Below are 12,784 nucleotides of genomic sequence, written 5' to 3'. Positions count from 1 at the left end.
AAAAATAAGCTACAAGAAATTAAACTGATTACTCATTACACAAAGTCCTCAAAAAATGTCAAAGTATGCTTGAAAACTAATTTAAACTATCTGGCATCACTGTTCACTGAGGTATGTTAATTAAATCCACTTGTTTTTCATTTCATTGCATAACATCCTGTTTGTGAATAGTGCTTCATGTGTTGCAATTGCTGCAAAAGTTGTGCTTCCTTGGGTCACAAGTGGAGCAACTGACATCTCACAGTGGAAGTGGTCAATTAGAGGAGTCAGAACACTTTCTCTTCTACTCAGTATGCACCTACTAACAAACAACATACTTGCATTTTGACAGATGCCATCCCTGCCATTTGAAGCATTCCGTTTCATACAGCCTTGACATTTGAGGGAAACATATTTGTTTAGATGTAGACTCATTACAGCAATACACCAACATTCTCATCTCAGCCTTCACTGGAAGTAACTACCCCACCAGGCTAGTTCAGTAGCAGATTTCATGGGCCACCACATCCAATCCTGATACTGCTGATCCCTCCATTAAATAACTTAGGAGTAATCAAAATATCCACAGGTGTACTGCCCATCTACAGTGTTCAATGGGCACAATATTTCGGCGATCATACATGTCGCCATCATCAGGTGAACTGACGGACTGAGCTACTGTGAACGTGCCGGCATGGAGATCCGTACGCTATGGCTGCTCAGGAGGAACTGGGTTCGGTTGCAGCAGCGGCCGATTTAAATACCCTCTGCCCGCGGCGCGCTCACTCCGCCGTCCAAGCCCCGCGCCACGGTCGCGCGGTGGAACAGATTGTGACAGCGTCTGAGGTGACGTCGGTGTGATGGCTCTCTTCGCCATGGTCGTCACAACTATACATTTGCTCGATTTATTCTTGATTAACCCAATCGCTGGTTCCCAAGCCTTGCTACGATTATAGCCACAGTCACGGTTTATGAGGTCATCATTGGCGCAAATTTCGATGGCCTCTCTAACAACGCTGTCCCAGTATCTTGACATCTGTACCAGGATCCTTGTGCGTTCATACTCCATAGCATGATTTTCCAACAAACAATGTTCAGTGACCGCCGAGTGTGCCTCTGGTGTTCACAGCATCGATCCTCGATGGTACGCATCGTCTGACCAATATACGACTTGCCACATTGACACGGAATCTGGTACACGCCAGCCTTCCTCAAACCGAGGTCATCTTTGGCGCTCCCCACCAGTGCACAAGCTTTATTCGGAGGACAAAACACAGTTCTGACCTGGTGTTTCTTCAAAATGCAGGCGATTTTCCCTGAGAGTGCACCTGTATATGGAATAAACGCAGTGCCTACCTCCTCCCTCGTGATTTCATCCATCTCCACAGGTTGTGCTGTAGTGGTTTGGCGGAGAGCACGTTGAATCTGTCACTCTGAGTACCCATTTTTTCGAAATACAGTTCTCAGATGTTCCAATTCCTGGGGTAGACTCTCTGCATCAGAGATAGTGCGTGCCCTATGTATTAGAGTTTTAAGTACCCCATTCCTCTGTGAAGGGTGGTGGCAGCTGTCTGCGTGCAAATACAGATCAGTGTGCAATGTCTTCCGATACACCCCATGACCTAGGGTGCCGTCAGCCCTTCTCTTGACCAAGACTTCAAGGAAAGGTGATTTACCCTCTGTTTCAGTCTCCATAGTGAAATTGATGTTGGGGTGTGTGGAGTTTAGATGTGTAAGGAAGTCAAGGAGTTTATCCATACAATGTGGCCAGATGACGAACGTGTCGTCCACGTAACAGAAAAAGCAAGTAGGTTTCCATTTGGATGACGACAGGGCTTCCTCCTCGAAGTCCTCCATGTACAAATTCGCTACCACCGGTGAGAGTGGCTACCCATGGCGACTCCCTCCGTTTGTTCATAGTATTCTCAATTAAAAAGAAAATACGTGGAAGTCAAGACATGCCTAAAAAGTTCAGTGGTCTTCTCGTCAAACTTCTGACTAACTTCTAGAATTGATTAGTCAGAAGTTTGTCGTATATTGGTCAGATGATGCGTACCGTCATGGATCAATGCCATGAACACCAGAGGCACACTCGACTGATGTATCCGAGCAAGTCGGTGGTCGCTGAACATTGTTCGTCGGAAAATCACACTATGGAGTATGAACGCACGAGGATCCTGGTACAGACATTGAGATACTGGGACAGCGTTGTTAGAGAGGCCATCAAAATTTGCACCAATGATGACCTCATAAACCGTGACTGTGGCTATAATCTTAGCAAGGCTTGGGAACCAGCAATTGGGTTAATCAAGAGTAAATCGAGCAAACGTATAGTTGTGACGACTACGGCGGACAGAGCCATCACACTGACGTCACCTCAGATGCCGTCGCAATCTGTTCCAACGCGCGACCGTGGCACGGGGCGCGGATGGCAGAGTGAGCGCGCCGCGGGCGGAGGGTATTTAAATCGGCCGCCGCTGCGACCAAACCCAGTTCTTCCTGAGCAGCCATAGTGTACGGATCTCTATGCCGGCACATTCACAGGAGCTCAGTCCATCAGTTCACCTGATGATGGCGACATGTATGATCGCCGAAATATTGTGCCCGTTGGACACTGTAGACTGACAGTACACCCGTGGATATTTTGATTATCAAATACGCTGGGAGAAACTCAAGAATCACAACTTAGAAATACTCTCTTGTCACACCATATTATTCTGGTCTTGAATGTACTAATCAGCTGCTTCGACTAGGCTATGACTTCCTAAAATCATGTCCTGAAATGAAGTCCATTCTGCCCACCACACCTACAATAGCTTTCTGTTGCCACCCCCCCCCCCCCCCCTCCCAGTATCCACAATGTCCTGGTCATATTGTATGCTCCTTCTGCACCCATTTCCCTACCCTATTGCTCCTACCCCTGTCACTGGCCCCACTGTAAGACTTGCCTTACACACCTTTGTACCACCTCCTATATCATTCCTGTAACTGACGAAACATATACTATCAAAGAGAGATGATGATGTTTGGTTTGGTTTGGTTTGTGAGGCGCTCAACTGCACAGTTATCAGCACCTGTACAGATTCCCAACCTTTGCTCAGTCCAGTCTTGCCACTTTCATGAATGATGATGAAATGATGAGGACAACACAAACACCCAGTCATCTCAAGGCAGTTTAAAATCCCTGACCCCACCGGGAATTGAACCCGGGACCCTGTGCTTGGGAAATGAGAACACGACCTCAAGACCACAAGCTGAGAGCCACCTGTGAAATGACACATGTTGTGTACCAGTTGTTATGTGAACACTGTTTGGCCTTTTACATTGGTATGGCTACCACCAAGTTTATTAGTCAGAATGACTGGACATAGGCAGATGGTGTACTCTGGCAATACACAATATCCTATTGTAGAGAATGCTCTACAACATGACAGTCATGTCTTTAGTGCCTGTTTTACCACTTGTGCCTTCTAGATTCTTCCCCCAGACACTAACTTCTCAGAACTCTGCAGGTAGGAGCTGGCATTATATGTCCTAGGTTCTGACCACCAGTCATGCCTTAATTTATGTTAATTTATTCAGTCTTCATTTTTTCTCAGTAATTATTCCTTTGTTCACTCCCTTTTTATTTTCTATACCTTTTATTTTCTAACCTGTCTATTCCCCCTCCACCCCATCAGTCACACATACAATATACTTAGCTTTCTGCTCTTATTAACTCTAGTATGATATTTCATCAACAATCTCTATCTTGCATATTACCCTATCTTCCACCTCTAAGCTCCCAGGCTTTCAGATATCTAAGTTCTCACATTTTCAAATCTCATCTGCTGCAGTCATTCTCATCCCATCCAGAAAGTCCCCTCCTGACCCAGGGTTCAGGCTCTCTTTCCCAAACTCTCCACTTTTTCTAAACCTCATCAGCCCTTTTTCTTCATCTCTCTTCCTTCCTCTTCAGCCCTTGTAGCAGAAGAAGGAGCCACTGTCTCCAAAAGCTGCAAATTTACTAAACCTTTTTAAGTGTGTGTTATCCTGTGGCCACTTAGTGAGAAGATTTTTTATCTATTCAGTTACATTAATATTTTATTATTTAAATAGCAATTAATAAATTAACAATCATAAGTGTTGTCAAAAGTTAACTGTAGTTACAGAGTGATGCCAGCTTCCTAACAGTTATAGATTACCTAACATTATTGTTTCTGTAACTAGTGCACAAGATGTGTCCAGAAAGGTATGCAGTTATTTTTTTCTGGGGCTCCAAAGTCATGGTTCATATGCAATAATGTCTTAAATAATTTTTGCTATGGATATGATTGCACTATTTTTCATGCAGAATTTGTAGTCAAGATAATATTTTTTTACCCTGGAATATGCAAGTCAGTGAATCTGAATGCAACAGCAGTTTGTAAATTTTGAAATAGATCATTTTCAAACCTCTGTGATAATATTAAAAAAGGAGAAATGGCAAACTGTGGGTGGTCAAGAGACAACCCAATCAGTAAATTCTTCCAGGGAAAAAGTGCACAGCTGAATCTGGACTGATGTCAGAGGAATTACTGTTGTGATATAATTATTCAATGTTGGATGCACCAGGAATGTGTCCATGACCAAGAGAGAGTGCCCTGTAAAAAATTAAATCAAAAAGGTTGTCATTTTTGTGTTATGGAATGTCAAGGTGAAAAACTGCTACTTTCTCATGAACATATTTTTTGTCCATCAGATATTCTTGGTTATTAAAAAGACGATTGTTAAATATGTCACAACTTCATCATGCAAAGAGGGGCTTAGAAATAGACAGTGATGTTTTCTCTCCTTGCTACTGTTGCTATTTTATGTGTACATGTTTCTCTTATATCCAAACTGGCACTAATTCCTAATGTTGTAAATCTCAGGAAAGCCTGTGAAGGTGCAAGAAACATTGACAGAACATAAAGCACATAAACTTTCCAAGTGTATATTTGGAGCCCATGGTAATACACAGAATGTTCCACAATCCATTTTGAATTCTCACCTTTTTGATAACAGAAGACCTTCGGTCATCCAAGGAATAAAACATGCTGCCACTTTTGTCATGCCTTTTATTATGAAGCCTTTTGAAAGCAATGATGGGGATACAGGATTTGAATCAGAATTGGGTAAAACCATTGCAGACAATTTTTCAAATCGTGAAAAACATGGTTTAACACAAGATGTCTTCCTGGAGCTTCTGATCCAAATAAAAAATAGGAGACATGTTTCTAATGTGAATGAGCCAACTAGGAGAAGGAAGCAAACTGAAAGCTACTCAAGGAATTCCAGTAAGTAGACTTTGATCTAAAAACCTGTCATATTGGACTTCTACAAACTGTTAATTTATTTTATAAGTGACTTGTGTTCTTTATACTTCCTGCCCTCTTTAACATCTGTGAAACCGTTTTCATGACACTGAATGCTTTGTAATTTTAATAACTGTAGAAATATGTAACACTCAATAGAAACACACTCATAATGCAAAGAATACAAAATTACACTAACATTTCTGTAAATTGTAACACCAAGAATGATACGAGGTTTGGAACTTAAATAGTGGCAACCATTTATTCACAACCAATACAAAAGAGCTACATTCTGTTGATGGTATGAATGGAGCTGTCTACCGCCTGTCAAATCTCTGGAACAGTTCTGAAATGAATGCCATGAAATGGTTCCTTCATCTTCAGAATTAAATCAAAGTCACAAGGACGTAAGTCTGGGGATGGTACAGTACTTCCCAGTCCCATCGACCAAAAAGAGCTGCCACAGCTTGCGTTGTATGTGCACATGCAATGTCGTGCAAAATGATGGGTGGGTTGCGCAGGAAGTGTCGCTGTTTCTTTCGAAAAGCTGGCCACAGGTGATGCTCCATAAACAAACAGTATTACTGTGCATTAACAGTCTGCTGTGGAGGAATGTAATGCGTTAGGATAACACCATCACAGTCATACATGAGAATCACCACAACTTACCGCTCCATTCACACCATCAACAGAACAGTCTCTGCTAATGGTTCACTATGCCTTCCACATCACTGGCAATGGGTTCTACACAATGCTGGTGACTACTTTGAATGACAGTAACAGGTGCAAACATGTAACTCTTTTGTATCGGTTGTGAATAAATAGTTGCCACTACATAAGTTACAACCCCCGTAAATGTGACTCAAATTAATGTTACACCACAGATTAAATAGGACATACTTGACAGTATACAACTGGGTAGGATTCTGGAACTGTATAAGCATTCTTCAGTCTGTAGAATATTTCTGATGTACTGACAGTCCTCAATAAGCAGGAGTCAATATCACATATACTACCAGCTGACATTCCAAACTGCCACAAGTACTATCCATTCACTATGCTGTCTAATAATGCTGGCTACTACACTGAGGTCACCTTATAATTATTTAATCCATATGTGATCCATCCTTGCAGAATAGGTGGAAGTCTGTAGCATACAAAAACATAACATTTTTGCCACACAGTGTTCCTGTGTGGGTTTCCTGAGTTTATTGCAGTCTGAGACAATGGTGGCTTCAGGACAGAGGGAGCTCATCAGATCGTACCCATGCCATCAGCCGATCCCTCAGAGGATAATGTCAAATTACTCAAGCATCCAGCTCCAGCTTCAGTAGCTCTACACTATTTGCAATACTCTGGTTTGAAGCCAACTCTAAGGGTGATAAACTGTACACTTTGTTATAGTCATACAAATAAGAAGGCAGCCGTCTGGTCACATTGTGTGGTCCAGTACCCACTTGTCACAATGTAAACCTCTTTTCCTTCCACTGGCTCCATACACACAACATTGTAGCAGCAGCAATTCCTTTATAAGACAGCTGTCAAACCATTTCCCAGAGTTCAGTATCTCTACACATTCAGGACTCATCTACATGCTGGCATTTCAACCTTTGAATTCTAAAAAGTTATGTCAACACTGGCTTTCACAATTTAATTTTGACAGCTCTTCACTGGATGGGCTTGGTGTAATACTGGCCTACTCAGCTGCTGAGTACATTCCATTTCTCTGCTATCTTCCTACCTTGCTGCATGACCTACAAGTTAGTATTTATTTAGAGTGTTGTTTCAGGGTGTTGAAGTTTTCACAAATATTTTTGTATATGCACAAAATTGAAAACATGTTGAAAATTTGGAACAGCCTACATAATTTCAAAATTAAAAATAGATTCTCCAGAAAGTGAATTCTGTTGATTAATACTGATAACACTGTGGTTTTGTTGATTTTTGTGCAACTATAATTTGGAAGTTGTTGTTTTAAATGCAGTTATATCATTTTATTGTAATTGTGAGCTATGTATGAACTCCGAGAGGTTGTGATAAAAATGAACAGAAGTGAAACAACTGCCATTGGCACATAAAAATTAGTAAGATGTTTATTCATCTACAGATCATTTTACAATGCTGTTGGACTGCACAGTTTAACATGACAATAAAAACATAATCAAACATTCACAGTTCCACTCATGCAAACAAATTACTTACAATCTAGTATGAAAAGGATTCATATGTTGTGTATAATGGTCTTTTATACATTTATACCTTCTTTCAACTGAGTGATAATGTCATAAATAATGTTTCAATTGTCATTCCCTTCTCATCACTAGCACTGCATACACCACGCACACTGCACATACTTCATCCACACTTTCATCTGACCCAAGGACCATTACATTCTTCAGGCTTCCCATGGGTCCCTTTGAAAAACTGTGTCAGCAATGCTCCTTAATGAAGGAGGGATTGATCTCAGGAAGATGAAAGGAGATTAGTATTATCTTTCACTGATCTTAGGAAACAATTTTCCAGTATGTGCATTATACTTTGAAAGTATATTGTGGAAAACAAAGGTGTTCTTTTGTTTATTTGTATTGCACTTTTTCCTCCTTTGTATTATCAGCATTATCATTTACTTTATGGTTGGTACATTATTTAAGGGGTATAAGCAAACTGCCCTTGCTATCAGTAAGTTTTTGTTTCTCCTTGATCATGTTACTTGATTCCCTTATTCCCACGTGGAATGTTTCCCTCTATTATATACATATACACTCCTGGAAATTGAAATAAGAACACCGTGAATTCATTGTCCCAGGAAGGGGAAACTTTATTGACACATTCCTGGGGTCAGATACATCACATGATCACACTGACAGAACCACAGGCACATAGACACAGGCAACAGAGCATGCACAATGTCGGCACTAGTACATTGTATATCCACCTTTCGCAGCAATGCAGGCTGCTATTCTCCCATGGAGACGATCGTAGAGATGCTGGATGTAGTCCTGTGGAACGGCTTGCCATGCCATTTCCACCTGGCGCCTCAGTTGGACCAGCGTTCGTGCTGGACATGCAGACTGCGTGAGACGACGCTTCATCCAGTCCCAAACATGCTCAATGGGGGACAGATCTGGAGATCTTGCTGGCCAGGGTAGTTGACTTAGACCTTCTAGAGCACGTTGGGTGGCACGGGATACATGCGGACGTGCATTGTCCTGTTGGAACATCAAGTTCCCTTGCCGGTCTAGGAATGGTAGAACGATGGGTTCGATGACGGTTTGGATGTACCGTGCACTATTCAGTGTCCCCTCGACGATCACCAGTGGTGTACGGCCAGTGTAGGAGATTGCTCCCCACACCATGATGCCGGGTGTTGGCCCTGTGTGCCTTGGTCGTATGCAGTTCTGATTGTGGCGCTCACCTGCACGGCACCAAACACGCATACGACCATCATTGGCACCAAGGCAGAAGCGACTCTCATCGCTGAAGACGACACGTCTCCATTCGTCCCTCCATTCACGCCTGTCGCGACACCACTGGAGGCGGGCTGTACGATGTTGGGGCGTGAGCGGAAGATGGCCTAATGGTGTGCGGGGCCGTAGCCCAGCTTCATGGAGACGGTTGCGAATGGTCCTCGCCGATACCCCAGGAGCAACAATGTCCCTAATTTGCTGGGAAGTGGAGGTGCGGACCCCTACGGCACTGCGTAGGATCCTACGGTCTTGGCTTGCATCCGTGCGTCGCTGCGGTCCGGTCCCAGGTCGACGGGCACGTGCACCTTCCACCTACCACTGGCGACAACATCGATGTACTGTGGAGACCTCACGCCCCACGTGTTGAGCAATTCGGCGGTATGTCCACCCGGCCTCCCGCATGCCCACTATACGCCCTCGCTCAAAGTCCGTCAACTGCACATACGGTTCACGTCCACGCTGTCGCGGCATGCTACCAGTGTTAAAGACTGCGATGGAGCTCCGTATGCCACGGCAAACTGGCTGCCACTGATGGCGGCAGTGCACAAATGCTGCGCAGCTAGCGCCATTCGACGGCCAACACCGCGGTTCCTGGTGTGTCCGCTGTGCCGTGCATGTGATCATTGCTTGTACAGCCCTCTCGCAGTGTCCGGAGCAAGTATGGTGGGTCTGACACACCGGTGTCAATGTGTTCTTTTTTCCATTTCCAGGAGTGTATATTTTGCATATGTAAGATATGCCAAGTCTGTCTATGCAGTTAGAATTTCCAACTCATTTAGTACAAGCCATATTATTGTTTATGAGGGAACAAAATGCTGATGATACTCACTTTGTTAGTAGCTTGACATGCATTTCACTTATATCTTTGCCTCTGCACTTCTGCCTCGACTGACATCTCTGCCCAAACTCTTTGTCTTTAAATATGTCTGCTTGTGTCTGTATATGTGTGGATGGATATGTGTGTGTGTGCGCGAATGTATACCCATCCTTTTTTCCCCCTAAGGTAAGTCTTTCCGCTCCCGGGACTGGAATGACTCCTTACCCTCTCCCTTAAAACCCACATCCTTCCGTCTTTCCCTCTCCTTCCCTCTTTCCTGATGAGGCAACAGTTTGTTGCGAAAGCTTGAATTTTGTGTGTATGTTTGTGTTCGTTTGTGTGTCTGTCGGCCTGCCAGCGCTTTCATTTGGTGAGTCACATCATCTTTGTTTTTTATATATATGCCAAGTCTGTGTATGCAGTTAGAATTTCCAACTCGTTTAGTACAAGCCATATTATTGTTCATGAGGGAACAATATGCTGATGATACTCGTTTTGTTAGTAGCTTGACACTCATTTCACTTAAGCTAGTAGTGAACTTATGCTTGTTACATAATCTGTAGAATTGTCCTATACACGATTGTTTCCTCTGTCTAAGATAAAATTCATGTTGTTTGGTTTTTGTATTTTAATTGTTGGCCTATTGCATTTGGACGTATTGTATATGTTGCTGAGGAATCCACATTCTTTCTCTATTGGATATTTTGATATTTTGTCTATGATTATAACATTCCTGTCATTGGGGAGAAGAAATGTCTCTATATGTAACACTGTATGGAACATTTAGAGCAAGCTGCCATTTAGCACACAAATTAGAAATTTTGTCTAAATATCTTGTATCCTCCCACAGTCACTCAACAATGACCCAATTTTGTGTACCACAGCATCACCAGCAAACAGCTGTAGGTTGCTTCTCACCCTGTCTGTCAGATCATTTATCTGTATAGAGAATAACAGTGGTCCTGTCACACTTCCCTGAGGCACTCCCAGTGTCACCCCTATCTCCAATGAACACTCACCGACGAGGGAAATGTACTATGTTCTATTACATCAGAACTCTTTGAGCCTCCTGCATATCTGGGAACATATTCCGTATGCTCATACATATGTTGACAGTCTGCAGTGGGGCATCATTTCAAATGCTTTCTGAAAATTTTAAGAATATGAAGTCTGCCTATTGCCCTTCATCCATGGTTTGCAGGGTATCTTAATGGATAGTTGAGTTTCACAGGAGTGATGCTTTCTCCTGCCCCAGCAAATTATAATGAACTGCTGCAAAAAGAAGAGCCTGTTCTTTCATGTAATCTCCATAGAATTCCATGGGTATCACATTCAGACCAGTCGTCTTTCTGCTGTTGAGCAACTTTAGGTGATTTTCTATTCCATGATCATTTAACTCAAAAGTTGCCATTTTGGCATTTGTGTTATGACTGAGAGGAGGAGTGGTATTATGATTTACTGCAGGGAAACAATTTAATAAGACTGAATTCAACATTTTGCCTTTCTATCTGTTATCTTCCATTTCAGTGCCAGCATGGTCATTGAGTGTATGATTCCAATCTGCTTTCTGATTTTATATAAGATCAGTATGTTTGAGGAGTTTTGATCAGATTCACAGGCAAAATTTTTTGTTTGAATTCACTGAATCCTTCTCACATTTCTCTCTTTATACTCATTTTGTTTTTGTCCAGCTTTTGCCAACAAGGTTTTTACTTCACTGAAATCTATAATGAAGCTCTATTGGCTTTCATGGCAGGTTTCTAACATGGCTACTTAGCCACAGTGGGTATTTCCCATCACTTACAATCCTGACCAACTCAATATGGTACAATATGGCAGGTCTAATCAAAAAATGGGAACACATGTTGGGATATCAACACTTAAATTATAGATTGCTACTCACCATAAAGAGGACACACTAATTTGCAGACAGGCACAATGAAAAGATTGTCACACATTTAGCTTTCTGTCGAAGTCTTCTTCTTCCAAAAAAAAAAAAAAAAAAAAAAAAAAAAAAAAAAAAAAAAAAAAAAAAAAAAAAAAACAAAAAACAACAACACATACACATACATATACATCTACATTTGTTTACACAAGCAATCACACCTCAAGCACACATGACTGCCATCTCTGGCAGCATGGACCTGAATGCAACTAACATGTGGAACAAAAGCAGCAATCTGAAGGTGGCAGGAAGGGGAAGGGATAGCAGGGTATGGGAGAGAAGAGTACTTTGTAGTTGAGCATGCAGGCATTAGATGGAGGCATGACAAGATGTACAGTAACCTAATATTACCACACCCTTACCCAACAGTTTCCACCCCCTCTATCCTACCACCTCCCCCCTAGTAATGTGAATGAATGTTTATTTCCTTTTCTGGAGAAGGCTTTGGCCAAAAGCCAAACATATAACAGCCTTTTCCTTGTGCCTGTCTGCAAATCAGTGTTTCATCTTTACAGTGAGTAGCAATGTATCCTGTTTCTCACATGTAGGTACAAGGCATATTGCACAACATTTTTGAATCTTATCATTTTGTGCTCCATATCTTTATACTGAGAGGTGAATATTTGATACTGACTGCTCTTTAATTTGTTTCCTGTCACTCTTGCTACGTAACATATTTTCGCATTGTTCTTAATAATCCTTGTCATACCTTTAGTCATTGATGCTCCAACTGTCTTATAGTCATGGATTCCCTCCTCTAAAAGTTCAAGTCTGGTAGTTACTAGGAGGTCTAATACATGTTCCTTGCAATGAATTCCCCAATTTCACTGGTGGACATTAAAACTGCAACACCATGTAGACACCATACAACAAATGTCAAATTGAAATTAAAGGTACAAGTGTGCAATGCAAATGGTTGGCATTTCAGAGCAACTTCATGAAGTAAGAGTATCACCATCTATATTCTTTTTATAAGAACTGGATGCAGGAGTGGCTCCATGTGTCTGCCACTGTAAGTCCCAGTTCTGCATATAGCATCAAGATGAACATATCCATGTGCGAAGGCTCCAAGAAGAAAGTACATTGCCAGATTGCATTTGTTATTGTCATACAGCCCCAGCACCTGGTGTGATGGTTTAGTGTACCATTGGGTACCAACACACCTACCTTTGTTTCACGTGTGCCTTACGTTACAGGTCCTGAGAAAATGCAAGATGATATGTTTGCTATATAGTCCTGATCTGCCTCAATAGAGACAGTG

The 12,784-nt window shown here is 42.2% G+C and overlaps 1 protein-coding gene across 1 annotated transcript in view; it reads left to right on the top strand.

The window, feature by feature from the left end:
* LOC126145541 (cytochrome P450 6j1-like) overlaps positions 1-12,784 on the top strand; it is a 150,535-nt gene that overhangs the window by 117,160 nt on the left and 20,591 nt on the right. Inside the window, exon 4 of the mRNA XM_049915565.1 lies at positions 4,872-5,276. Within this exon, the coding sequence (XP_049771522.1) occupies positions 4,872-5,276 (405 nt within the window). The remainder of the gene's footprint in view (positions 1-4,871; positions 5,277-12,784) is intronic.

Source organism: Schistocerca cancellata, chromosome 2 (genome assembly GCF_023864275.1).
Source record: "Schistocerca cancellata isolate TAMUIC-IGC-003103 chromosome 2, iqSchCanc2.1, whole genome shotgun sequence".
NCBI classification, from domain to species: domain Eukaryota; kingdom Metazoa; phylum Arthropoda; class Insecta; order Orthoptera; family Acrididae; genus Schistocerca; species Schistocerca cancellata.
This window is presented reverse-complemented; position numbering and strand designations above follow the sequence as displayed.